The 27,959-nt window shown below is 38.0% G+C and overlaps 1 protein-coding gene across 3 annotated transcripts; it reads right to left on the bottom strand.

Moving 5' to 3' along the window:
* FAM91A1 (family with sequence similarity 91 member A1) lies at positions 1-27,842 on the bottom strand. Of its 3 annotated transcripts, none has more exons than XM_086875891.1 (24): positions 27,358-27,842; positions 25,222-25,306; positions 24,404-24,555; positions 23,528-23,585; positions 21,884-21,951; positions 20,561-20,674; positions 19,425-19,515; positions 17,080-17,142; positions 15,907-16,013; positions 15,131-15,169; positions 14,915-15,027; positions 13,899-14,017; positions 13,361-13,473; positions 13,070-13,156; positions 12,515-12,647; positions 11,714-11,862; positions 11,164-11,298; positions 8,911-9,024; positions 7,927-7,999; positions 6,549-6,698; positions 5,928-6,035; positions 5,542-5,665; positions 4,464-4,533; positions 1-3,094 (listed from the first exon to the last, which is right to left on the bottom strand). In XM_086875891.1, the coding sequence occupies exons 3-24, from the start codon at positions 24,485-24,487 to the stop codon at positions 2,918-2,920; spliced, it is 2,289 nt and encodes a 762-aa protein (XP_086732017.1). In that variant the 5' UTR covers positions 24,488-24,555; positions 25,222-25,306; positions 27,358-27,842; the 3' UTR covers positions 1-2,917. The 3 variants fall into 3 exon arrangements, 2 of the variants coding, with proteins under 2 accessions (XP_086732017.1, XP_023777249.1); XM_023921481.2 differs by lacking the exon at positions 27,358-27,842 and adding an exon at positions 27,063-27,263; XR_015282796.1 differs by lacking the exon at positions 1-3,094 and adding an exon at positions 3,445-3,524 and having other exon boundaries at positions 3,627-4,533; positions 27,358-27,452.
* Between the last annotated feature and the right edge of the window lie 117 nt (positions 27,843-27,959).

The following is a 27,959-nucleotide window of genomic DNA, read 5'->3' on the forward strand; positions in this document are numbered from 1 at the left end:
TTTGACCTACACCACAGTTTATTTGTAAACATTTGTTACATGTGTCAATAATTTAATTGAACACAGACTTTGTACAATTCAATGTATAATATTAACAATGCCACACTAGAAAAGCACAACTGTATTCAGTTACAGTTGTACTTAAAACTTCCAAAATACAAACCATTTGAAACAATGAACAAAAAAGTAAGGGAAAATTTGAGAACAATGAAGGAAAAAAGTGCAATAAATCATGATCAAAAAAACCTGAAAACAAACGTAACACACTTCTTAGCTGGCTCCTGAACATCTCCTGGTATATCCATCTAGGTTCAGTACTACTTGGGTTGTGCCAGAGCACAAAGCCAAGCCAAGTTAAAAATCTTGCTGAAACAGAAACTTAAAAGAAGCTTTACAATGTGTAATGCATATGATTTTCCCCACAGTCAATAAAACTACCTGAAGAAATTTATTTTATTTGTCTTTATTTGCAATACAATATAAAATAGAGTCTTTTGGTATGAAGATCTTTGAGAACTGTTGGGTTTTTACACAATATTTAAAACAAAAGTCACATAGTTTGAAGTCTCTTGACCACCCCAAGCACTGGTGCTGTAGTAGAGTTTCAGGAATTTCAACAGACTTCTTTGGTTGTAATTTATTCAGTAAACTTCAGATATGCAAATTTGAATATATAAGCTCCTAAGCTAGTGTTGAAACAGCTAAATTAGAGTGGTTTGAGTTCTAAATAACTGCAACACATCTGGAATTCTCACCATTAATTCTAAGATTTATGGATAGTAACCAACTGTGAGGAGCAGGCTACTTTTATTGAGAAACTTTACTTTAGACAATCTAATAACAAAGGATAATATCCTTCACTTAGCAACACTGAAGAATATGCAGTGAGAACAGAACGTTTTCATCTATTTTCAAACTTTCATAAAATTTGCACTATCATCACTTTACATACTAGTATGGATAGTGCATGGCAAAATTGAATACAATACAGCAAACTAGCTCACCTACTGCAGCTCACAGTAGCACTTGAAGTAACATCTATAGCCCTGAAAGTGTAAGCCACCACTGCTGCTTAATTCCTCTACAGTGCCAGGTATTGGCTTCATCTCCATGTAACAGTTCTCACAGTAAAGGTTTTCTCAGACATTTCTAGCAGACTGACATCCAATTCCTCTTCAATTTACTTTGGAGGAAATAAGGCAACTTAAAAACTGCTATGGAGAGTATGAGAGTATGCATGTCCAGTACAAAAAGTCACAGGAGTGTAAATGATCAACTGCATATGGGTAATGTAACTGTGATATATGCAGAATATATCATATTCATGTTCGGCTGTTGCTGGTAAAATTCAGGAACAAAACTGATGTAAGAAAGCACTGAGCAAACTGAAGCACTACAGACTTCCAGTTGCTTAGAGCACAAGTCCTATGCTTACACTTCAGGAATGTACATAAAGCCAGTGAAAAAGAATGGGATCTTCACAGTTGTAAAGTAAGTGACTGCATTATCCTATACATTTGTACATTTGTCCTCTTCAAGCTTTTGACATGTTTTTTTTTAACGCAGAACAGGATACAAACCCACATGTTGCATTTATTCTCCTTGCTGCTGTTCAGCACCATCCATGACACAGATCCTTGACCCCCTGTGTATTGCAGGATAGTAATGACAGGATGATTAAGTCTCGTTTTTAGTTATGACTATTTAAAACAAGGCAGTTCTAGTAAAGAAGGAAGCTAGCGAAGAAGTCTTAACAAACTACATTGCTCATCCTCCTCATGTGCTAAACAGAACAGACTTTTTTAAGCTGGCAAAAAGTTAATACCTAATATAAACAAAGTAAAGTCATGCTACATAAAGTCATCCCCTACAAATAGACCCAGAACATGATTTTAGATGAAAAAGCTTAATTTTTTCATGATCAACAGCTAATAGTTCAAGGAACACAGATTCACTAAATTTTCTGTCTTCACATCCTCTGTTGTTACCTTCCTTTGCTAACAACTGATGTGAAAAATCAAGAGCTCTGGTTTTTCAAACATTAATCAACAGGAGAGAACTAGTTAACTACCTTAAACTCAATTTATGATGACAGGAGTTTGCCCACAGGAATCATCACCAGCTTCAAATTACAGCAGAAGACTCCCAGTGGGATCAAATCTCAGACATTCCTGGTTTCATACCAAGGGGAGGATGAATCCATTACCAGTAAGAACAGTGTGGACAGAGATAACCACCTCCTATCTTCCACAATTCCATACCTCCACCAAATACTGACAGAGATGGAAGTGCATCACCCATCTTCGAAATGGCCTTAAGTCATCAGCAGGACACCGAGTCTGCACGAACTCAGCCTCCTCCTTCCATTGTACTGATTTGTCAAGGCCCCATCGTTAAGCTGAACTACAGAATTCAACAATCTTTAATGCCCCATATCATCACAATACTTTTATTTAAACAGTTGGTATCACTGAGTTTTCACAGGAAGAGCCAAATCTCTTACCTTTATACAGAAAAATTTTCAGTAATACAGTACAAAACTAAACAGAATTTATGTCTGAGTAACGAACATAGAAAACTACTATTGGAATTTTGTGGTGACAGCATAGAAATTTAACAATCAGAAAGCCTACAAAGGGCATGTTTAGTTATAAAAGAAAGATTGTCTCAAGATAAAAATAGTGCTGACAGCTAAAAAGCTCTCTGTTGCAGCAAGATATGCAGTAATGAGTAACAAGTTCTAGACAGTTTAAGTACTTCCCCAATACTGCAACACAACACATTTTTGTAACACTACTTTTACACGGGCTATGCTGCAGCAGCAGTACACTTCTTAGTGGTTGGCACTAGGAATTAACCATAATAGAAGAAAGGCATTTAGTGATCAATGCACAAGAACCTCTATTTGACCTGTTCCCTAGGTGTGGTTGAAAAAAACTGAGGAAGGGGCCCATCCATTCCATTCAGATAATACACCTTCCTTGAACATGAGATTCTTGGCAGGAAGAGGAACACCCAAATCTGCAGAAATCGGCTGCAGAAGTGAACTTGAAGAACCAGCATCATGGAACTGATCCAGTGTTGAAATACCTTCCTAAAAGCAAAACAAAGAAAAACATGTCTTAAAAAAAAAAAGAATATGATGGGTTAATCTAATCTGCAAATACACTTGAAGTTTCTGAAGTGTGTTACTATAATCCAATGAATGCCAAATAAATATGGAAGTAAAAACAGAACAAACAAAATAAAATAAGCATACAGATGCCTCAGCTGCATCTTTGCATGTATGATTTGGTTTCCAAGAAACCTTCAGGGAAGCTTAAGACTCAAAACTGAAGACCTAGAAAAAATTAATGGAAAGCTCTAAAATCTTCAAAACATCTATCAGACTGCTATTTATCCTGTACCATGCTAAGACAGATACATGTATTTGGAGGCAATTACCTGAACATATGCTGAGGGCATTATTTCCCAGAAGTTTGGTTTTCTCATCTTAAAACTCACAGCACCACCTTTTTTCCTTTCTATGGACATCATATAGAAAAGTATATCTCAGAGATAACATCTAACACATTAGGACTGGAGTCACTTGAGACTGACAGTTGGTTTCAGGGCTTCAAACCTACCAGAAATCTCCAGTATTCTCATCAGGAGACAGTTTCAGGATGACATCATCCATAACACTACCTGGTTAATTATTTTGCAAATTTATTACCTTACTAAAAACAGAGTTTTAGAGGAAAGTATCATAAGACAGAAGCTAAGCATACTCCATGTTACACATGGACATGGCTTACTTCTAGGCAGAATCAGAGCAGGCTGCAGACCTGGAATTCCTCTTTGGTTACTATGCAAGATCCGTATTTCCTGCCTACACTCCTAAAAATCATTCCAGAGTATGCAGTTTTACATATCTCATTGAGCACTAAGGTCTAGAGGGATCTTAGGACAAGTACAAAAGTAACTAGCATGAAATCCATGTTAATATATTTTGGTTTTTTCTAAGGAAACACTGACTTGAGAGGCAGATAAACTTAACATCTCCCTGGTTTGCAGTAAATCTCTCTAACATATCCAAGCAGCTACCACATAACCAGCAGAGTAGGCTGTGTCACTACAGAATGAATGAAAGGACAACTTTGCTGAGCAAGTGCCATAAAAAACAATGAATATAATAACACACTGGAAACAAACACTTGTTGAGATAAGTATTAAATGAGGCTAAAATAGGGATATATATATATATATATATATATATATATATATATATATATATATATATATATAAAATACTTGCTTTGTCCTTCAAGTAGCACTTGAGTGCTTAATACAGTTACCATTTAAAGAAAAGACAAATAAAACAAACCATGTATATTTTCATATGCCCAAGAAAGGCAAATAAGAGGGCAGAAAGGCATGACAGATCATATAGAGCAATTAACATCTGGGTTATTGCTCCTTACCTGGAATGAATGAACAAAATTAAGGACCTGAAGAGACAGCTTTCTACTGGAATGTAGGAGTTTTTGAAGGCTGTAAAAAACAAAAGAAAAGAAGCTATGGTCAAGGTACACAATTTTTTACCAGTAATGTACCTCTGTAGTACCTTGCTCACAAGTAACTCCAGTGGTATCTAACATCATGTGACAAAAGCTTTCACACATAAAGCTTGATAATACTATTGTCACTGAAGAGGTGCTTGACTCACTGCTCATGAGTCTTGTCAGGTAAAAGCTATTTTCCACACCATTTACACTGAATGAAATGAAACTACTGCAACTGGAAAATATTATTTGAAGTAAAATAATATATTAGACTCATTCCTATCTAGGACAGTCTGGTAACATGGCTTTTAAGAACTTTATTAGTGACATATTATTAAAAGCAGGTCAACTATTATAGTAAGGGCCATATGCCTTATTTTCAAGCAGCCTTTTGATTTCCAGAACCATGCCTTAGAGAAAAAAAAAGCCACAAAAAATAATCGTAAAAAAGCCCCACCAACCCCTCTACAAAACAAAAGAAACAAACCCCAAAATTCCACTGTTGAAAGAATCTTTCATAAAGAAAAAAGCTGGATCATAAGCTGTGACTAAACTTATCAAGTATGATACCAACAATAATGAAAATTTCCTTAAGAGCTAAATGTATTTTACGTCAAAGCACTACCAGCAAGCTTTCCTCCCCTACTCCAGAACAGTCAAGAGGAAAAAAAATCCTGTGCTAGGCTAGGAAAGGAAAACAAGTAGGATGGCACCCAAATTTGCTTTTCTCCTGATCTGCTCATAGACAATTTACAACAAAGAACTAATTTTTGCTTTCCAGAAACTATAAAAAATAGCCTAATGTTAATCTTACCACAACTGAGGACTAGTTGTACACATCTATGAGCCAAAAAACAACTCTCTTTCACATCAGAATTAGCTTCTCTATAAACATAGCTCAGTTCTGGTTTGTAGTCATCGAGTTGTAGGTATCTCTTTTTGCAGAATCTCCAGACACACCATCTGTTAAACTTGCAACCATTAAATTATAGCTCACCTTTCTTTTCTACATAATCCATGAGTAGCAATTTTTCTGCAGACCTTCTGATTCAACTCAGAACTGAAAAGTGGAATGCCAAAGCATAACTCCAGGGGAACCCATTCCAGTTCAGTTGTGGGTACTACAGAAAGAAAAACAAGAGATAAGGGAAGTGTAAGAAAAAGAAAGCAAGAAAGCTCATTCTGGGGTCAAAAATCTTAGATTTGGATCCACTAGACAGCTCATGCTCTTTAAAGACAGCTCATTTACTGAACTGCTCAAATATTTAAGGGAATCTGAAGAAGAATTTTACATTGGACTTGTCCCAGAAAATAATCAAACAATGAATTCAGATCCTTAAAAACAAGGTAATTTTTAGTACAAGCCATTTGTCATGTTTTTACCTTCAAGGCTTTGCTTGACTGCAGAATCCATTGAGGGTTCTTCTATTACCATCTCAAATGATTCTGTGCTCCCATTTACATCAGATCCTGATGCTAGTTCAGGCTCTCCTAAAGGCAAAGTAATTCTTACATAAACAGGCACACAAATAGAAGTTTTGTTACCTTTGCCCAAGGACTATGAAGCTACAAAACTGGAAGAAGGGTAACATGGGGCTGGACTCATTTTGGGACTGAAGAGTTATTTAGGGATCCTCAACACTTATGAAAGATTAAGCTCTGGCATATAAAAGCAGCACAATTTATTTTTAATATTTAAAGGAGTATTTTTTCCCCTTTATTGACTGCTCTAGCTCAGTCATATATCAGTCTGTATTCAGTATCTCTGAGCCAAGTCTCAAAGAAGAATTAGGAAGCAAGCCTACTGACAATAGATTTACACTCAAAATGGGTTCCTATCTGTATTAGTACATAGTATTTTGTAGAGTTACCAGTATACAAGAGTATATAGTATTTTTGTAGAGTTACAAATCAAAGAATTTAATCCTTTGCTCACCTTTGCTTAAGGGATCGCATGGGAAATTAAGGGCACACAGATAAAAAAGACAATTACTGGTGACCAACCTCTTCCATCAGAAGCATCACTCAGCTTTCTGTTAGCATGTTGACTTGAGGGATTCAACATTGTGACATAGCCACAAAAATGCTGCAAGTCGACTTTGTTTCTCAGTATTTTTAAAGCAGTATGAATGCCCATGTTCACACGAGAGAAGTCTAAGGAGGAAAGAAAACATATTGCAGCACATTTTAAAAGAGGCCTCCCCATAACCATGTGGGCTCCTCTCAAGGCCAGGGTAAGGTTTTATTTGGATTTTTCCTGCTTGTAATTCTCCATCTTAGTGATCACATTGTTAGATATGGGATAACACCAAGCATGAAGTGGTGTTTTATAATAAAGTAATAGAGTCAAGGAAAAAGAAAAATACCAAAAAAAAGACAACCTCTCTCCTACACAGACACATTCAGAGACAGAAATGGCAAGGTTCAGCTGGGAATCAGGTGTCCAGCTCTTTCAGTGCCAGAATCTTTTACAGCAGATGCAATGGAAGATACATGCTTCACACATCTGAAATTCTGAAGAATTAGAATACAGCCTTAGAACTTAACATGAAATTCAATACCAAGTTGTTCATGCCAGAACTTAAGAGATTCTAACTTCAGGGTTTCTTCCAACTTGATACTAGATGGAAAACCAGACATATCAGAGAGAGCAAATATAATAGTAATGAATTTTGAACCTAGTAAAAACTAAATTAGGAAGTTAGTTTTATTTCTACTTGGTCCAGACTCTTCTAAGCATATTATCTAAAATAATTTTAGATTTCACATCTGGAAATTCATACTTTTATGACAGCTCTCACTTGGAGAGGTTATAGCCTCAACTATGCAAAACTTCTGTACTACTCATCAAGGAGTATTGAGAACTTGTTAATTCCTGCCTTTCAAAATCAGTAGAACTAGGCAGACTTTGAAAGAATAGATTTTGCTAGCTTTTCCTGAGGAAAAAACCTCCATAGTAGGTTTCTGGTGCTAATAATCAAGGTAAGTTTGTTCACTTTTGGTCTCATCTCATCTCATTTGTCAAGTTAAAAAATGCTCAATATAATATATCGAAAATTATTTATGCAGTTAATAAATATGCTAGTTAATAAGCAAGTATGCACAAAGGATTTTGGGGTATTTGTGGAAGTTACTTCTTTACATTTGTGTTAGGAGATAAGAGGCAAGAAAACACATTCTACTTAGAGAAGATAGAAAGGGGAAGGTGGCATCTCTGAGCTCAGAACAGACTTGTGAACCATTTAAAACTTTCCATTTTCTCATACGACTCATAAGATCAACAAAATTTGTTTTAAAAGGATTATTGCAACCTTCTTGCACAAGGTGATGTGCAACAGATGTGTAATGTAAAGTAGAAACTGCATTGAAGATGATCTGTTACCTCCCTGTTGCTCAGCTTCATCAAAAGGGAAAGGTATGTGCATTGTTTCTCCAATTCCATTCATGCCATGACCCTGAACAGCAAGAAATTAAATCAGGAAGAGAAAAAATACTCATCAGCTTAGCTCAGTCCTACTTGTGCTCCCTTTTAAGGAGTACCAGCCAAGCTGATGAAACAAACCAATGGAGGTATTTACACATTAAACATCTTGCTTAGCTGAAATAATTGAAATACCCCACCTTTCTCTTTAAAATGCATGTGGTAAACACAGTGAGGTTCCCTTCGCTGAAGATAAGCAATTTTTCTCTCCAATTACTGGCTATAATGGTATTTTCCTAAAGGTTGAGCAGTTCTGGAGCAAAAGGGACTTCCAAACCCTGCATACAGAACACTTTTCAGCAGTCACAGGCTGCTTACAAACTGGCCTTTGAGAATGCGTAATTTTATGTTTGTTACAATATTAAACACCTATTTATTTAAAGTACTGATTCTGAGAGTTCAGCTGAACCAAAGAAACTGATGAGGAAACAATTTCAATTCTTCCAAATAGAAAAACCCAACCTATTCTGCTATTTGCGATAAAAAGCATGTTTTGTTCATACTTTACTCTAAGAGCTAAATAGCAAGCAGTTTGAAAAGCTGTATTTCTTTAATTAACAATTTGTAATACCGGTTACCTTGTGTCACTGCTGTCTAAAAACCTTGTGGACCCTTCACTTTCATCCCAGTTTACTGTTTCCTCTACTTTAGCTACCAAAACTCGTTATGCCTGCCCATAATACAATAACACATACATAATGTGAATTCAGTTCAGAACCTGTCTTAACAGCCACTGAATCACAGCAGCACTGCCTACAGAAGTTAAACATATTTTTCACCTCTTGACAAAAGTGTAGCTCTTCTACATTGTTAATATCCTCTACCACAGAACAGCTTAACTCAAAAAATTAAGCAGATTTTCATCATTTATACAGAGCACTCTACCTGAATTAAAACAGCAGAATGAGTTAAAGCATCATTCAACATTGTGAGCACATTTGAAGTAGGAACTACTCCTGGGTCGTGACCCCAAGACGTTATTAGTAAGCGATCATAACCCTGGAAGAGAGAAATTATGAGTGTGTGTAGTAGTAATGAATTATCTAAGAACATAAAGTGAAATATTTGAGTTAGGCATTAGCATACCATTGTGACTAGGAAGTTACCATAGGTAACTACAGCTTCACAATGCTATACTTGGAACCAAGGCTCTCTCATGTTCATATTCTTGGTAAAGACAGAAGTTTGCCAACCTCAAAGTGCTATTTTGGACAGGAGGTATCTGTCACCAAATCCTGTAAAGGTATGTGGCTATTGCAGCAGCTTTCTAGCAAATAGGAGGTGGATATAATCCCACATAAATTTAAAAGCAAAATATAAACTGGATAGACTAACACTATCAATAAAGAACAAAGATAAATTAATCCCCAAAACATCTATCAAGGGCATGGTGGGGAACAGGAAGACAAAACCACTAGATTTCTTAGTTTCTCAGTTTTCAAGATTGAATTCCACTGCATCTCCATAAGATTTCTAGAAGTATCTTGACAGTTCCCTAAGAAAATGACATTACGAAACAGCAGCAGGAGAGAAGCACTCATATTCCCATAGAGGAAAAAAAAAGATCCAGACTGGGAGATTGTTTAGTTCAAGAAAATCTGTCCTGTCAGCACACTGAGATCCATCCAGTATGTTTAAGTTATCCAAGTTTTATGTTTTAAGTTTTCCAAGGCTACCACACTGAATGCTTCTTTACTAACAAAAGCACACAACCTGTACATGTACAGGTGGTTTAAACCTAATGACAAACTACAGTTTTAATCACGGTCATCACCAATGGCCTTACAAAATGCCTTCTGCTCTAGAAGACTTGATTCACTTAATCCAATGTGATGATACAGTAGATCTTAGAAATACAGGGATCTACAAAATTTTTGAAATCACAAGGGAAGGAACACATGAAAAGTTTGAGGAATGGAATCTGCAGATCCCAGTGCTAGACAAGACTGCTGATACAGGTACACCAAAGAATGCACTCCCTCTCTGAATGTCTCCAAACCTTTCTAATATATTTAGCTCCTCATGTATCTATAGGATGAAAAAAATGAGACAAAAACTTTAGAGGCCTCTCTCCAATTATAAAATTGCACACTACTATTTTACAAATTCCATTGTGAGTAGCAAGACCCAAACACTGCTAAATGCCCACAGCATTTCAAATCAAAGTCAATATGGGCAAGTTTAGAAGTTGTCATGGCCACTTCCACCTACATTTATCTAGTATTCAGAATACCCAGCAATGCTCCTTTGTGGTACATTTGTCTTTATTAGTATCTCAGAGACAGAATGGAAGAAGGCAGCATCTGAAATCTTTCAGGCAGAAGTTGATCACCTGTGCTGTTTTGTGGGACTTCTTGCCAAAGCACTGTATGAATGCTAAAAAGTTAAGTGGATTCCACGCTGGAAGGAACTGAGGAAATCAACTCATCAGTGCACAGCCAACAATTTGAGTCACAATCTGTGTGTACAGGGAGCTCCTGACCAGAACATGCAGGAGAGTAGAAATGTGTTACAAGGAATTATTGCACAATGTGCTGCTTCTTCCTCCTTCCAGACACTGCTACAAGTCAGGCTACAGGGCAAGGAAGACCTTTTTTCCAACCTAATGCAACCCTTATTATTCTGTCATTTAAACTGCAGGGAGAACTACAGCCAGTAACTCCAAAGGCTCCAGCACAGATCTGGACAAGTTGTAAGTGATCATGTTAGCCACGTTCTAAACCAGGCAGAATTGTATGTAGAAGTGACATTTCTTGCACAATGTTAAAAAAAAAAGCACAATATACTAGGTCTCCATCTTTTCACACAGCTCTTCTCTATCTTTCTAACACTCTCTGTGGATGGGCTAACAAAGCTCAATTCTTAAGACTGCAGTGCCACATTTTACACTAAACTTCAAAGAGGTGGCATTAAATATACTGGAGACAAATTCTGACAAAGGGAGAGTTGTAAGTAGCATTCCTTTTTCAGAACTTTGAAAGAAAACAAATCAAGATGCTACATAAAACTTGCTTCTAGAAAAGGAAGATCATCTACAATGAATTGTACTCTGACTTCAACTGTTATCTCAAAATAGCATACAGCATATCTTTGAAACACTTGGAGAAGGAAAGGAGAGTAAATCCATACACAGACTACCTGAAAAACATCTGGGAGTTTTCGAAGACGTGTTCCTTTAGAGAGCAACAGGGAGGGTGGTCCTTGTCCAGTTATATGGTATATATACAGTTTGAACCAAACTGAACTGACTTCTGGTATTGCAGGCCCAATATGCTGAAGACAGATAATTCAAGAAATTAGAAATAACTTCAGATTGCAACCATCATTCATACAGATTTAATTTAAGAATTTAAGAAGCAACAGTTTTAAAGAAATATAAATCCAGTTTTTGAGCAATGAAGTACAAATGTATTACTCTCCATTAACTATATTCCAGGTAATTAGTCCAGTGACACAGGAGTCTTCACAGAAAGATGACAGTAATGTATTTTCTATTAATCTAAATTCATGAACAAAATATGTGTCACTGGCTAACTTGAACAGAAAAACTGTTAGAAAGTTAAACGAAGTTATTTTATAATTTACTAAATATTCACATTTTTCCTCAACATCTTTTATTAGTTACAGTGATATTCTACATGCTAATACTTTTGTCACTTTAAAAGGGACATCTGACATATTTTTTCACCTGGGGTGTACAGCTGCTAATAGGTCGAATTTCATTGGTGAGAGGTGCCATGGAAACCAGCAGAGTGTAATTTTTGTTGAGAACTCTGCTGCAGGTAGCTGGATCCAAACCAAGCAAACTTTCACATCGTAACAGGTCCAAGGGGAATCCTATGTTCAAAATACAAGATTCTTAAATTATCACTTGAAATGGAAGATACAAACACTAAGTTTGATTTCAGAATTTCCATTCTCTGATAAGCCACGAATACAGTATTTTCCACAAAAACAATTGGGGTGAATTTTAGTAAATCTGTACAAAATTCTAGCAATTCTAGGCATACAGGGCTGTCTGACACCACACTAGTTCCTCACCAACTATTTGAACGCAGGAAATACACACAGAGATACTGAGAAAGTCAACTAAGTTTTAAAAGAAAAACCTAAAAAAATTGTCCCCATTAGAAAAATACATTCCTTTTCATGGCTTGAAAAATATTTCTTTGACAGAACAGTTGATAGCAAACTCTTTTATATGGCTTTCAGAAACATGTGATTTGAAACAATCTTTCTCAAGTTCAGCTTGTCTTGCCTTTATTATGCTTTAATCTCCTGTTCTGGATCTTAAGCGCAAAACTTGGCAACCAAATCTGTCATTCAACAAGCAAGCAGTAACACAGGCTCAAAGGATGATGAAAAATATTTCAAAATATTTTTAATCAAGTAGGATACTGACTGCTACAAGAGCAGTAAGGGCAGAAAGCTGAGTCCATGGCAGATAAGTAAACCAACTTCGAAGGATTTCCAGAAGTGCTCACAGTACCATTATTTGGTTGATCAGGCTGTACAGCTTGCGCCCCCAGGTCTTTATTGTGCCGCAAAAACAGTATCGTGTTTCTCAGTGTAAGGGCATGGTCAAAGTATCGCTGTGCTTCCCCTTCCCCTGTGCTTTGAACCTAAACAAGAAACAAAACCAATGCATACAGTGGCAGGTTGTTTATATAAGGATCAATTACACCAAAGGAAAGATCAACAAATTAGCATTCTAAAGCATTGTTCTTGAGTAATAACCCTGCAGCTTATATGTAAAGGTATCTACAGCAACTATTAAATGAAAGGCAGGTCTTGGCCATGCTAGTGGAATGGTCAAAAAGCACACAAAGACATTATCTATAAATTAGAACTGTGATTCATTCTTTAGGTAAAAGGATAAAAATGTCCAGTCATCCTGACTGGTACAAAATGATACAGCAATTAACAGCGCTTCTCCTACATGATTCTACATATGTACTTAGAGAATTAGCTTTAGAAGGTGGAGTTGGCCCCTTTAACACTTCAAGCGCTGAAAAAGCATTTTGTCAAAATTGTAACAATTTACCTTTTCCAGCTCCACCAAGAAGCTGTCCAGACTCTCATCTGACAGTTTCCCAACTTCAAACATAGTGACTGCATGACTTTTCAAGTTCTGGAACAACAAAACAAAACTATCTTCTTTGAGAAAAGAAAGGGCAAGTAGAAGCTGTATTAAGCAAAACTACTATTTAACAAATAATACAGAAGATTTCCTAGTATTTATTTTTCAAATAAAGCCGTATTATATTGATGGCAAAGTAATTTAAAGCTCTACATATTTATTCTTGGCATAACACATCAAACAATTTTGACATACTGGTGAGAGATTTCCCATCATTAAAAAGGCAGTGAGAGTAGAATCAAACAGGAAGGCAATGCGCTTTGTGTGTCCACTGGACAGGTTCAGGCTGCTCACACTGGCTGTTTCAGCTAACAGGAAACAAAAAGGAAGTAGATGAACACATTTGTTTTATTTTAAAATAGTATCATCAAGTCTAATCAAATCTATTAACAAAAAAAAAAAAGAAAAGGAAAAAGATAGTTATCACCATACCAAGTAAAACAAAATTCCCTTATTACTACGAAACTACTGATTAATTTAATTCAGAAGCTGGTATCTTTGTGTCAAGTTTATATACACAATACATATCAGTCTCATCTTCAGAAAGAAGTTATTTAGCTCAAGACTCTTAAACCAAGAAGTAGACACCACCTCCCCCACTGAGTAGTCCATATGACAAAAGATCTACATAATCTGTGTTTCACTTGTTTCTAGACCTCTTTACAGCCTATGCCACTCTACAAATATAAAAATAATTGATCCTAATGTATTAAAATTTACTGTTAGTGCTAACCTGGATCATCTTGACTGTTGGTATCTGTATCTGTGGCTGATGACCCAGCTTCCTGTATAGGACTTCTGTTTTCCCCACTGTCCCATGAAAGCAGCATCTTTTGAGGATCCAAAGTACTCCTATTAATGTGAATTAAAATCCACATCTATTGGTCACTGTAGCACCAGAGAAGTATCTCTGCCTTCCAGTCCTAAAAGTCCATGCACAGGCATACCCAACACATGCCTTTCAGTATGTCCAAGCCCTAAATCAGTCCAGTTTAATATCCCTCAGGGTCCTGATTTAGCTTCAGCAGAAAGGCTTATTGGGGGGCTGAAAATATCAGACTGTGAAGAGATCTTAAAAATCAAACCACCATCATTGAAGAATCCAATGGAAAAAAATCTAATCCACTTTGTTCTCACAGTCTGAAAAAGCATTAAAGAAACAGGCATAGCAGTAATTTTAAGTGGCTTAGCAGATATTGAACTAAAAGCACCTAACAATTCCTAATTAATACAACTTGCCATTTTGACTTGGAGAATTCTGTTGACTGGTACTAACAGCAATTTCCTGGGAAGTGATATAGATGCACACTTATGTGAGAGTGTCACTGACAACTTCAATGGGCCCTGACAGCAAACAAGCAAACTCTATGCACATATTCACTACCAGCAGTGCCAAGAGCCACAGCCTCTCTAATAGCACACTGACAGCTGTTATTTCTGGCCCCAGGAGTCTAAAACAAACACACATTCATCTGCTGGAAAAGTGAGCAACTAGGTACCTAAAGGTCAAAAAGCCAGCACTAAGTAATAGCACCAAATGGAGTACTCTGAACTTACAGGCTGAATTACCATTCCTCATCCTCAGATTAGCATGAGGATCATGTATTCTTGTCATTATACACATTAGAAAGCCAAGTGAGATTTGTTATTGCAGAAGTCAAAGAAAGCAAGCAGTAGCTTTAAAATCAGATACTCGAAGTTTTCCCTTCAAAAGGAAAAATAAGCCTAAGAAAGAGTAAAAATACTTACTTCAGTCTGTTTACTGAAGGAACATTCTTCCATGATGGATGAAGATTATCCAGGTTTATTACTTGGCCTTTCTTATGAGCGAAGCCCAACCGACAATACATGGACACAGCATTCTGCAGCACACACACACAGAGTAAGGAAATGCTGTATGAAACCATGGTTGCAGGACAGTGAACTTTCTGTATCCAGTTAAACAAATGCATTGTATACACATACCTTTACTAAAGATAAGTCAATCTCTAACACGTTTGCCAGCTTAAAAATAAAAAAAGACAAGTCAGCAAATTAACAGGACAGGTAATCACTATTTGTGGGATTTAGCATCTTTTTATTTGTCTTATTTTTAAACCCAGCCTGTACTGGTAGAAGCAATTTTGTCTGCATCAAAGATGATGAAAAAAGAGCATGAAACCTCTTAGCCTCATATTTCTTCTGCATGCTTTCAAGTGGTAAAGTTATCTTCCATTTTGTATTTCTAGGCTAACCATGTATATATAATTTTAAGTCAGCCAGGTATGTCAGAAGACACACAAAGAGAAAAACAAATCCTGGACATATTTAATGGGTATTTTTCAGATATTTATTCAGCAATTTTGGGAAGACCTTATGAAAACATAAGGTCTCATACTAAAACTATGCTTATCCAGAAGCTACATTCCTGTTTTAAGCCAACACCCTGTGTGCTTTCATTGCCAAAGAAAAAATTACTTGAATTTTTTTCACATTAGCAAAACAGACCTTGTTCCAGTTCTAACTTATATAAAAGCCTACTTTAGTCAACTCTGTATATGCAAATGTAATTGTTTCACTGAACTGAAGGTTCTCCTTCAAGATTGAAGCACTATAAAAGCTACAGGTTGCATCTTAAGTCTGGCACTGTATCTTAACAAAATCACTGTCTTTCTATCAGTACCTTTAAGTATTTTTAGCACTGTGCTTTGGGCCATTTTCAAGTATTCCTATCTCCCTGACATAGGTTAAGTTTTACTTACCTCTGCCACATTAGTATGCTCATCTATTGAAACAAATATCTTGTACAATAGTGTTTCAAAGTAATCACCTTGCACTCTGTTCATCACAAAACCTTCAAGTGGTGGCACTGAAATAAGAATTACTTTCAATATTACAATTTGGTAACTTAGTTTATTGAACTGAAACTATACTAAAACAGAAAAATGAGTTTACACTTTAGTGCTCATGGTACCTGCAATTTGAAGGATTTCCCAGGCACAAAGAACAAAAACCTGAACATAGCATATGAGGTATTTAAAATTCTGCCACCCTTAGGACAGTAATGATTGTCAGTATGTTTTCTTACAGAAAATAAACCGCACTGCCTTCCATCATAGCCTTGCATTTTCCAGCTCATCAACTACAGATAATTTTGTGTCCAGCCCATAAAATGATTTTGTAATGTGGATGGAGATTAAATCATGACTGTGATTGATGCAGGACATGAAAAATCTCACACCACCCACATACTCCAGAACTGAGACTATCAGAGCAATTACCTAAGCAGTAAGTCTCTTGTGTTTAGAGAACTTGCACTTAAACTATCTCTGTACAGCAATGCCAGGTACTTTTTGCAAGACCAAGTTCCAAACAACTTACGCCTTTGAAGATTATAGTGAATTCAGAAACCCCTGAGACCTATCACAGCATAACAAGCTGCTCAAAGGCCAGCCCACATGCTGTGCTAGTTTAAGCTCCTACAGTCCCCAGGCACAGTCTGTGACTAATTCAGGTGACAATACCCATGAAGAATAGAACTGGTATCTATTAGAAACTTACATCTGTCTAAAAAGAAGTCAAAACCCCATGTCTGTTTGGTAAGGTAACTACAATTCTATATGCTCATCTTCCTTTTCATTACAAACTTATAGGAGGGTACTTATTAATTCATGCCATGACTCCCATAAAAGAATCTCATCTTACCTAAATATGTGTTCAATATAACCTAAGAATTCAAGTTGAAACAAATCCTATATACAATAAAATTGATGCTTTAATAGGATTGAAAACATTTAGTCAGTAAAGAGTTTCATAGCTCAAATGTTTTGTTTCAGCACACACATGCACATAGACAAGCAGCTTCCAAGACAGAGAATTACAGGACAAAGGAAACTGAGACAACATAGGTATAATAACATGAAGTATTTACTTACCTGCAATACAGCTGTCATCAGATATTGGTACATCAAGGTAAATAAATCCTTTGTTATACAAACCTTTTTAAACAAAAGGACATTTTAGAAAAAAAGCAAAAAAGCATTTTGCAAAATACTTAAGATGAAAAGCAGACTTCCCCACCAACAAACTCAGATTTTAAAGTAATTTTCCCTAATATCCTCACCAGTATTTCTTTGCAGTGCACAGATTAATAAACCACACCTAATACCAACCAGGTGTCACCCCAAACCAGAGCTCCTCACTTGCAGCCTTATGCAGCACACTTGGACCTCTACAAGTACTTCCAGGACAGCACAGTGAAATGACCACAGATGAAAGCAGCTCCATTTAAAAAACATGATCATATCTCTCCCTAAATGTTAACTTAGTTTTCACCATCACCACTGTACTGTCAAGAAGCAGGGGTTTTATCCTCAATTGGCTTTGTCAGCTGAGGATGCTGGCTTCATCTGGCTACTCAGGCCAGAAGTCACACACCTGGTAGCAAGGATACAAAACACACCAATTCTGGTGGTCCTTACACATCTTTGCCACACATTGTGTTGTTTACACAATTACAAAAAGAAATTCTGGTGCACTTCAGCACAAAGAATCAGCAAAGCTGCAGCAGATATAGACAGACACTGTATACAACAAGGACAACAATATGGTAAACATTTAAATTGCATTTTCCCAGCTCGAAACTGAGCACTATGCATCTCAACTCAGTTCTGCAGAGAAGCCAGTAAGTTCTTAAGAAAAAGAAAAAAATTACAGTATGGTAATCTTTAGAGTCTAAGCTTTTAACAGCTATCACAGAATTATAGAATGTGCTGAGCTGGCAAGGACTCATCACGATCATGGAGTCCAACTCCTGGCCCCAAGAATCACATCATCTGCCTGAAAGCATTATTTAAATGCTTCTTGAACATTAGCTATAGTTTAATGGCAAGGTATAAAGCTGAACTGCACAGCACAAGTAAGCTAAATTTATTATCTGTGGTTTCTTTGGTGTTACCCAAGATCAGTGCATCAACACCGTATTCATTATGGTGGTGGTGAAGTTACCAAGAGCCCTCAGGTGAAGTTGTACTGAACACCTGAAGTGGAACTGTCAGGATGTTTTATACACACAGAGAGCTCAGCTACAGTATGTGCCTGTAGAACTATATTTTATCTAGTTAAATTACCATCATTGTATCTAGTTAAATTACCATCCTCAATCAGATCTTAAATAAAACCCATCAACTGACTTAGATTCACACTGATTCACCATTCAGCTCTGGCAGTAACACAATCAGTTTTACACAATGATGTGTATCAACAAACCAGCTTTTATAGATCAGGGTGACATTACAAGTCATCAACATGTTAATGATGCTTTACACTGTCTCTCCTTTAGGTTCAGCTCTTATGATTGATACATCTTTATCTATACACCTGAAATGTATTGATGGCATCATAGTTTGGATTCAGCAGTCTTCTTTGCCCAGAAAATATGATCCTTCTCACAGTCCCATTACATTAACTGCATGTACATTCTTTTTCCATACATCAGATCCTTCTAAACCTACTAAATCTGTGCTGTAAGATTCTCCAAAAACACTGGGCCATTTATAAAAAAGATTATGAAGTGGTTTTGGAATTTTATTAAGCCTTATACTGTTTTAGATCCCCTCAAGAGTATGAATTTCACCAACCTCACTTTTGTAATTCTTTCGTTCTGCTCAGTAACAGGCATTAAAATTCTGCCTCAGTTTCTCATGAAAAACTACCATGTGCAGGTTTGACTGCTTGTAGTAAGACAAGCCCTTACAGACAAGACTTTTCCAGGGGGATTTTGTCAGTGAATTTTTACTCCCTAATACAATTTGTCTGCACCTTTTACTTGTTACACAGAAATGAGAAGCCAGTAACAGCTGCAGACTTCTGTGAAACAAGACAGCCCCATTTTATGGTATTAAGATAGTAGAAGAACCTAAAAAACTCTCCTTTGAAAAGCAAGGAGTGCACTTTAATTACTCGGGATTACCAGTTCTGACATTTTTAATTTTAGTTTCTATTGTTCTCATCTACACTCTCTTCCCCCCCAGTCTTTACTGACAGCTTCTAATGAAAGAATTTTTTGACTCAAACAACAACAGAGCAATAACAGAGCTGCTAATTGTTCACCAATAAACCATTTACAGGATCTAGACTGCAGTCTGTACAAGCTAGTGAATATTTTCCTCCAACTCTCCTTTATGCCTCAGCTATTTACATCACCTTTACTCCTAATTTCCAGACACTACTAGGATTCACTAAGCAATATCTAAAATCAGAAATGTTCATTAAAACTTACTGTGAACTACATTGAAGTCTAATGAACCAGCAAGTTGAGGACCTGAATCAATTATCTTATCAATAGCAGACTTCTCTGATGTAGTACAAATCTAGGTTAAAAAAAAAAATAATATTAGTTTCTTGCAGAAGTGAGTCTGTGCAACTTAATACCACTCAAAAAACTCCCAAACACTTAAGCCTCAAATCAGTCATAAGTAATGTAATAGTATAGGGAGTAACCCACATTCCTAACCAAAACATTAGCACTGAAGAATTTACTGCAGTTCCTGTTAGAAGTCTCTAAATTTTTTAGCTTGTCCCCACACAAAGTTATGCATGCTCTAGGAAAGGAAATTAATTGCACAAGAATTTGTTCCGTACTGAAGTTCAGTATAACAGATTTGCTCTTTAAAACTTCCCAACTGAGTGTTCAGCCACACAACTGGAATATTCTAGGAAGTGGCCCATTACAATATCAAAGTGATTGGCTTCAAATGAACTACCCTAGGTTGCTGGGATATCTGAACATGAGTAGCCTAAGGTATTTCAAAAAAGAGATTGCATCACTGCTTTAAGTATGTTCTAATCTAAACAAAAAACTTCTCTAGAAGAAAATCAATCTAGATTGAATGACTGCAAAAAAAACACCTGTGAGAAATGAAAGCAGAACGAGGATGAAACACTAAGTCATCTCACAAGCTTTTCACGTGCAAACAGTGAAAAACTAAGCAGACACAAAGAACAGAAACAAAGAAAATATGTATCAAGTCCACCACCATTCTGATACTAATTACAGTGAAGTTAAAGATTCAGTCAAAACTGACCTGTCAGGGCTTAAATGTGAAATTTAAGAAAATATCCTTTGTTGCTTGTTTCCTACAAATCATATGATCATGCACGTAAGTTATCACAGTTTGATTGATGCAAAGCAACCTCTACACTGTATATAGTGCAGAAAGTACAAAGGGGAGAGAAGGCAGAACATGTCAAAGAAAACATCATGATTTCCATTAGTTCCAATCTCTAAGATACTCCTAAGAGAGTTGCTGCAAACCTGTAATATAATCTTTGTGTATTTCACATGAAAGAAAGTCCCTGCTTTCAGGGACTATCAGTATTAACCTGGATTTAGAGAGGCAATCCATACTACACTACCTTGATGTCATCCTCAGTGATGTAACCAGCCTGCACGACCCACCACGCCTCTATAGCAATCTCCACAGGCTTCACGGGTAACAGATCATGGGCAGTTTTCCTTCTGAAAAATTTCTGCAGTGGTACAGTCCATTTGAGATAGTAATAAAGAGCACTTCACATGCACAGACATTCATTTACCTTTATAAAAACTGATCTGTATAAACATCCATTTTTAATTACAATATATTTACAGACTGGAGACACACATGCTATTAGCATTGTCATGTAGGAAAAGTTTCTCTCCTCTCTCAGATCACATGGAGACAGAAAGGAAAAAAAATTTCCATTTGATATTTTTATATCTTCCCATAAGCTCCATATTGTAGGGGTTGCTAATTAAAATCCACACTATTCCATCGTATTAGGATCAAGTCCAAATTTAAACTATTTGTGACATTTTCTGATTTGAATCAATAAGAGATCAAAGTATGGAAACAGTATTTTAAAGAAGTTCAGTGATTTTCAAAAAACACATTTTAGGAATATATTTTATTTACTTTAAGGGACAAAGTACAACATTCTAAATAAGCACAGTGCTAAAAAAATACAGCGAGTGTAAATCCACTAAAGAAAAATTGGAGGTTACTGTTTGTTTATTTATAGAGCTAAGTAACTTCTCTTTCATTGCACAGTCATTGATTTTTGGTTCACTATCAGCTGCATATTTTGGTCAGCTCACTTTCAGTTAAAGGACTATGAAGCTACTGCAAGAGCACTTCTGAGTTCCCTGAAGAAAGGAAGGAATTGTTGCAAACTAAAGCCTCTACTTCTATCAACCATCACAGTGCTTTCCACATGGGCTGTTCACATCCAAGGCTGTCTGTGCACTCATTAGCATTGTCTTAGAGAAAAACTTACACACTGAAAGAATTCACACCCAGAAGGATCACTGTTCCAGAATAAACTGTGATCTCAATGGCACACACAGAAACATGGAATAATTCTTTCAGAACCAGTATTATTGTTCCCTGCTTATAGTGGCCAGGAGATATTCTTTATCTGGTATTATATAGTACAGCTCGAAAAAGAAAAGACTAATAAAAATTAAAAATTTGTAATTAATGTATTTTTCTTTACTATACTTTAATTTTAAACCAAAAAGCTCTATTAACTTGAGGAAACATAATATAATTAATAATACACTACATCACACTCAATTAACCACACTATTAAACTGACCAGAGTCAGAAGATGATTCCGTTCTTAATTTCCTATGAAATAATATGGGAAAGAGGGACAGAAGGGTAAAGGAAAGGGAGAGAAAATTAAAAACAAACTTACTTTTGAAGACCTACATTGGTTCATTAGATCGATATATTGGTTTCTTCCTATGCCAAGAAGTCTTAGACCTGAAAAATAAGTAACGTTTTATCTATCTTAAGATAAGTTTAATCTGAAAATATATCAAACCTTTGTCAAAGCATCAGACCTTCTTCTTAAATAACCTTTTTATTTACTCTTATCCAAAATACAAGGACAGTTATAGGAGCTAAATTCATTCCATAGTCCATCCCCATTCTTTCACTGTGTTTAGGTTAAGGGGGAAAAAAAAAGAAATCCCGTATCACTCAAGTCACAGGGTAGCAGGTAATAATCTAACTCCTCCTATACTCCCATCAACAACTTCAGATTAATCGTGATAGCTTTTCTTTCCCTCAACAACGTCCATACCATGCACTGGATTAGAACTCTAAGAACTAGATACAAAAGGCCACTTAATCATGTAAGGAATATGATTAAGATATATTTGAATTAAACTGAATAAAAATTTAATTCCACAATCTCTAGACTTCAACCATTAAGGTACCACAAACATATGGTAGATGGTACTATCTACAGATAGTAGAAAACTATTCATTAGTTTTAATCCATATTCTGTCTCAGCTTTAACTCCAACTTTCTAGTTCAACACTAGCACTTATGAAAAAAAGCAATGAAGGAAGTTTAAGTCAATTACACTGCAGCCACTAATCTGCAGCTGTGCTAAAATAACGGAATTGTTTGAGGGCAGCAGAAATCAAACAAAAGCAGAAAAACCTTTTATTTCTTTAAACTCCTGACTAACACTAAATTTCCAACAAGCACTAGGGTGCTGAGGAAATTTCTTCCTCATCTGTTCCTCTGCTGTGAACACTACACAGAGGCCAACTAGTAGTTAACCGAGAATATCTTTCTAAAACCAAAACCAACTGTTTTCAAAAGCTGCGGGCTATTCCTCACCTGCCTACGCACTATCCTTAAAAAGAACTTCATGAATGCAAAGGAAAGGCAAGGAAATCAGTGTTAACTGTATCTAACATTTCAGTCGCAGGTTAACAACCTCCCTGTGCCATGAGTTTACATTTTGCTCTGTAAGACTTCTCAGTGGGCTATTGATCTTGCTCTGTTCTCCTCCAGCAGATTCAAGGTTTCTGCTTTCCCATCTCATTCCCAGGTGTAATAGATAAAACTTCTGGCACATCCAGAGTGTAATAAAATACCAGATCATCTTGCCTCTCTCTTCTGGTACATAATCCCTCAATCTGCATTGATGCCAATTCAAGGGAGTGTCAGCAGCCTCTCAGTGCCCTGCTGAAGTCTTCTGCCCAACACATGCCAAAAAACACACACTGGGAAAGGATCAGCAGCTCAGCTTGCTGATGTACAGCAACGGCAAGTGTAGGCAAACAGGAATGCACAGCAAGCAAGGACACAGGCAAGGTTTTGTACCATGCCTCTCTGTACTCAAACCAGTCCAATTCCAGTCCTGCCTGTACAGACAGAACCCTGTACGAAGAGCATACACTTCTTAACATCACTATTTAAATGTTTTTACACCTTCATTCACATGCTCATATTCAAGCAAACAGATGCCCACAAATCCATTTTCAGAAGCTCCTTATTTCTAACTCACTGAAAGCAGTAATTCTTCTAGGTAATACTTACAGTCAGCAGCAGTGAAGTTGGGTAAAGAATCATAACTTTTTTCACTGTTCATTATATCCTCAAAAAGAAAATAAAACTTTTAAGTTGCAAGAAAAAAAGCCATCGTTTCAGAGAAGCAAGTCCAAAATTCTGCCTGTCCTTTCTACTTTAGGAATGAAATGGAATTTAAAGAGATCTATTAAAGTCAGTTACCTTATCAAACTTGACAATTATTTGATTAATCATTACACAGTAAGTTAAATACATAAAATGTGAGACTCCTGTTTAATGTAAGCTTTGCAAATAAAAAAGTTGGCTGAAAGACTAATAATAAACAAAATCCTGTGTCTCTCTTCACAAAAACAAACCAGCACATAGAATTGCTAACAGTAATAACAGAATAAACAAACAACTAATCTATTATGTCTGCAATCACTATATACAAAATAAAATAAAAGTACTTCAAATATCCAATAAAAATAAAAGAAGGTTGTCAGAGTGCTGACAGAAGACAGAACCATCATTGTTCTCATAAAAACAGATCTGCTTCAGGCTTCTCAAAAGGTTTCCATTATGGTTAAAATGAGGTAGTTTTTTTGCAGTTTTAAGTGAAGACTCACAAATCTCAAACATCAAAAGAGAAAGTCTGGTCTCAGAATGAGTCCCACCCCAGCTCCATATGACCGAAGTCCATCTCCTGAAAGGCTAATGGGGCAGAAGGGAAAACACTGCAGGTAAAAGCAGTTCTCAACAAACTTTCCTTACTGTTTCTTTACTTTTTGGCAGGCCTACACAAAACCAAAAAAACTACCTGACACTGCCTCATATGCATTACTGGGCCATTACCAACATCTCCAGACAGAGAATAACACCCTCCCACCACAGTTCTGCACTCACCTCCATGATGCCTGTGTAATAGGAAAATGGTGTTACCCTCAGACCTTTTACCATGATGTCAGACAAATGATACGGATACAACATGAGGTGATCTCTACTGTATTTTAACAAATCTTCATAATATTTTCGTTCATCTTTCTTGACATGCTTAACTAAAGGGGAGAAAAAGTGTTCTATGATCTTCAAATTTTTTAAAAAGTGTTACAACAAAGGATTAAAAATAGCATAATGGCAATTGACAGAAAACTACAAGCAAAATAAAGTAGTGGAATTTAACATCTAAGGATTTCTAAATGTGATACAAGTAGCCTCAGAGAGTTTAAGGAGTAGATTTATCTAAAAGGTCACCAGGAAGTGGCCCATTGAGACAGAACTTATGCAGCCTGTAGAAAATTACCTTTTAATTAGTGGAATTATTATCTGCTTTAGTAGGACAAATAGAGTCAGTCAATGTAAGCAAAATTGAAAGTCTGCAAACAAGTCATAGCCAAAAGCTCCTCTGAGTCAAGGTAACTGCCTGCATCTCACCTGAGAGGCTTAACTAACATCACTTAATTTCTTGGAAAATGGCAGCAGAACTAGAGTAGGAATTCAGTTCCACCTGCCAATTCAGCAACCTTCAAGAGTACTTCGCTAAAAAAGTTGCCAAATGGACTGAAAAGTCAAGATTTTTCATGCTTTTATTATTTAGAAGCATTTATTTTCAAGGAAGGAAGGAACTTTGAACTGGACTTGTTCTTGCAGTTTTGCAGTAGAGGCAAGCTTCCACACAGAAGACTGGGGCAGGAATCAGAAGCAACTTTGCTTTAATAACTCACCTAAGTTATTCCGGTACCGCAACTGATTGCGGATGCTGTAGAGCACAACTTGCCTTTCATATTCCCTCTGGGAGTTTCCAAGACCCTTGAAAACATAAAGGCTTTTTAGCTGACTTGCACAATCTCCCACAGTTTTAGTTAAATGTGTTTGTTAAAACAAAACACACTGTAAAGAGTGTTATGGGGAAACATATGCAGGCAGCTGTCATTGCACAGGGAGTCCTCCAGCTCAATATGACAGCATCTTTATTCTCTGAGTTCAGAAATACCTTTAAATAGGTCTCTACACAGGATGCATATTGAAGCAATCATTTTTCAATTATTTTTTCCTAGTACCACTCTGATAAAGGGAGTATCTGATCTTCAAATCAAAGACATTATATATCACATTTACCAAGTATTCAGTGTCATTCAGCCTTAAGAAATTACCCTGAATTAGTGCAGCACAAACAAACATGGTGAATGATGTGAAACTTTATTTGCTGCACCTAAAGAAACTTTTAACACCAAAAAAAAAAAAAAAGAAAAAAAAAAAAAAGAGTGAAACAGCTCAAGTTTCAGCTTTGCGGAAGTAAAACTATCAAGTGATCCTAGGTCACAGGATTAAGGAACAAGCGCAGCATATTACTTGACTATCACAAAAGAAGATAAAAAGAGAACTTTGGTTCATGCTTCAGATGCTTATTTCAAGAACTGTCCCCCCCCATATTACTCTTCTACTCTGCATTTGCAACAAGTGATCTGGGTTGTTTGGTTTTTCTCTTCCCTCTCCTGGTTCCCTCGCTGAAGCTTATATTAAAAGAGATCCTGTGACAAAAGAGTACTTTACTGCACATATGGCATAAACAAGGAAGTTGCAGACAATCTGCAGAATCAGGTATTAGAAAAGTAGCACCTGGTATCAGAGACAGGTTCTGGAATTGATTAAATATCCAAAGAGGGAGCCAAAATGCTTACTCAAAGGACAAAAATATTAAGGACTGTACTAACACTAAAGTAGACAAAATAGTATTCCAGAAGTTACATTATTAAATAATGCAATAAATACTGGCATATTTTCTATCCTGAATCACAAAGCAAACAATATTGCACTCAGCTGGACAGGTAAAAAAAAACAACATCTTTTATACTCCTCTTACTGCTCCTGGAATCTCAAACTCAAGAAATTGCATTACTTGTGGCCTGCAGCGACTACTCATCCTCTCCACCCTTCCTCTGTGCAAGAGAAGGAACTGTTTAACAGCATCTGCTGTAAAGCAGCCTAAGACTTTGGAACACGAACCTCCTCTCAACTCGACACTCCCTTTTGCTATCAGAGGCCCATTAAATCCAGGCAATCAAAATTGCATGAGGTTTTCTTTCCTATGAGCCACTTGCAGCAAACAATTCCCTGCCTACTGAAACCCGGGGCTGCACAAGCCTCCGAAGGCACCCGTCCTGGTCCGGCTGCCACCACTCAGGGGTGGCAGAAGAGACACCCGACTCAGCTGTTTTACACCTGCACAAGCTGAGCGAGGACCTCACACCTCCCTCTGGGCACTGGGTCCCCAAGGCACCCCGACTCACCCCTCTCCTCACTGAGGCCACACACACAAGCGCACACTCCCCGCTCTCACACACAGAGCACACCCCGTTTCCTCATCCCGTTCTCCCGACACATCACGGGCACACACAGAGCCCGCTTTCCCCACACAGGGGCCGTGCACACCCCATATCCCCCCTGTCCCACAGGGAGCCCCACACCTCCACCGGAGCCCTCCCGCCTTGCCCCGGGGCAGGCAGGGCAGAGTGCCCCGTGTCCCCCCGCAGCTTCCCCGGGCCGGGAGCCCGGCAGCCCGCACCTGCCTGACGCTGGCGGGCAGCCGGGCCCAGGGGTAGTTGTGGCGGATGTGGAACTCCACGTCGATGTTCATGGCGAGCAGGCCGGACGGCGAGCCCCGCCGCCGGGAGGCGCTCCGGCCCGGGAAGGAGCCGCTGCGGCCCGGGGCCGCCCTGCGCTGCCCTGCCCTCCGCCCGCCGCCGCTGCCCCGAACCGCCCCGGAAGCGCCGCGCACGCAGTTCCGCGGGCGGGGCGGGCGCTCGGCGCGGCCGGGACGGGACGGCAGCCTTGGGAGCCTCGGGAACATGGGCACTCACCTTCCTGCGACCTCCGACCGCGGGCTGACACTAACTGGGAACAGAGCCAAGCCTGAAATGCCTCTGCTGCCTGCTTGGTTCGGTTTAACAGCAGTGTCCGCCTAGTGCCGCTCGGGGTACACCGGGCAGACGAGCGGCTGCTCAGAGCAAGGGCGGCTGCAGGGGCGCAAAAGAGCATTCCACGGCAAGGAATCACAACATCAGTTGGTTTGGAAACGACCGCCAAGACCAGCCTGTGGCCGAACGCCACGATGTCAAATAGATCGTGGCACTGAGTGCCACATCCAGATTTTCTTTAAACACCTCGAGGGCCGGTGACCCCCGCCGTGGTCCCTGGGCAGGCCGTCCCGGTGTGGAGTGGAACGGAGTGAACGAGCCCCCATGGCCCGGGGCTGCCCCGCTGTGCTCAGCCCGGAGCTTGCAGGCCGGAGTCCCATCCTGCATGTACCCCCTGTCCGGGGCCCGGGCCGGTGGAGAGTGTCCCCAGAGACCCTGCTGCAAATGAAACAGCAGCAGGTGCCCCCCTGATCTTAGGATCCAAGTGCTTCTGAGTCGTTTAAAATTTTACCTGTGTCGAAATCGCTGCCAAGCATTTTCTTCCT

Source organism: Cyanistes caeruleus, chromosome 1 (genome assembly GCF_971803275.1).
Source record: "Cyanistes caeruleus chromosome 1, bCyaCae1.hap1.1, whole genome shotgun sequence".
NCBI classification, from domain to species: Eukaryota; Metazoa; Chordata; class Aves; order Passeriformes; family Paridae; genus Cyanistes; species Cyanistes caeruleus.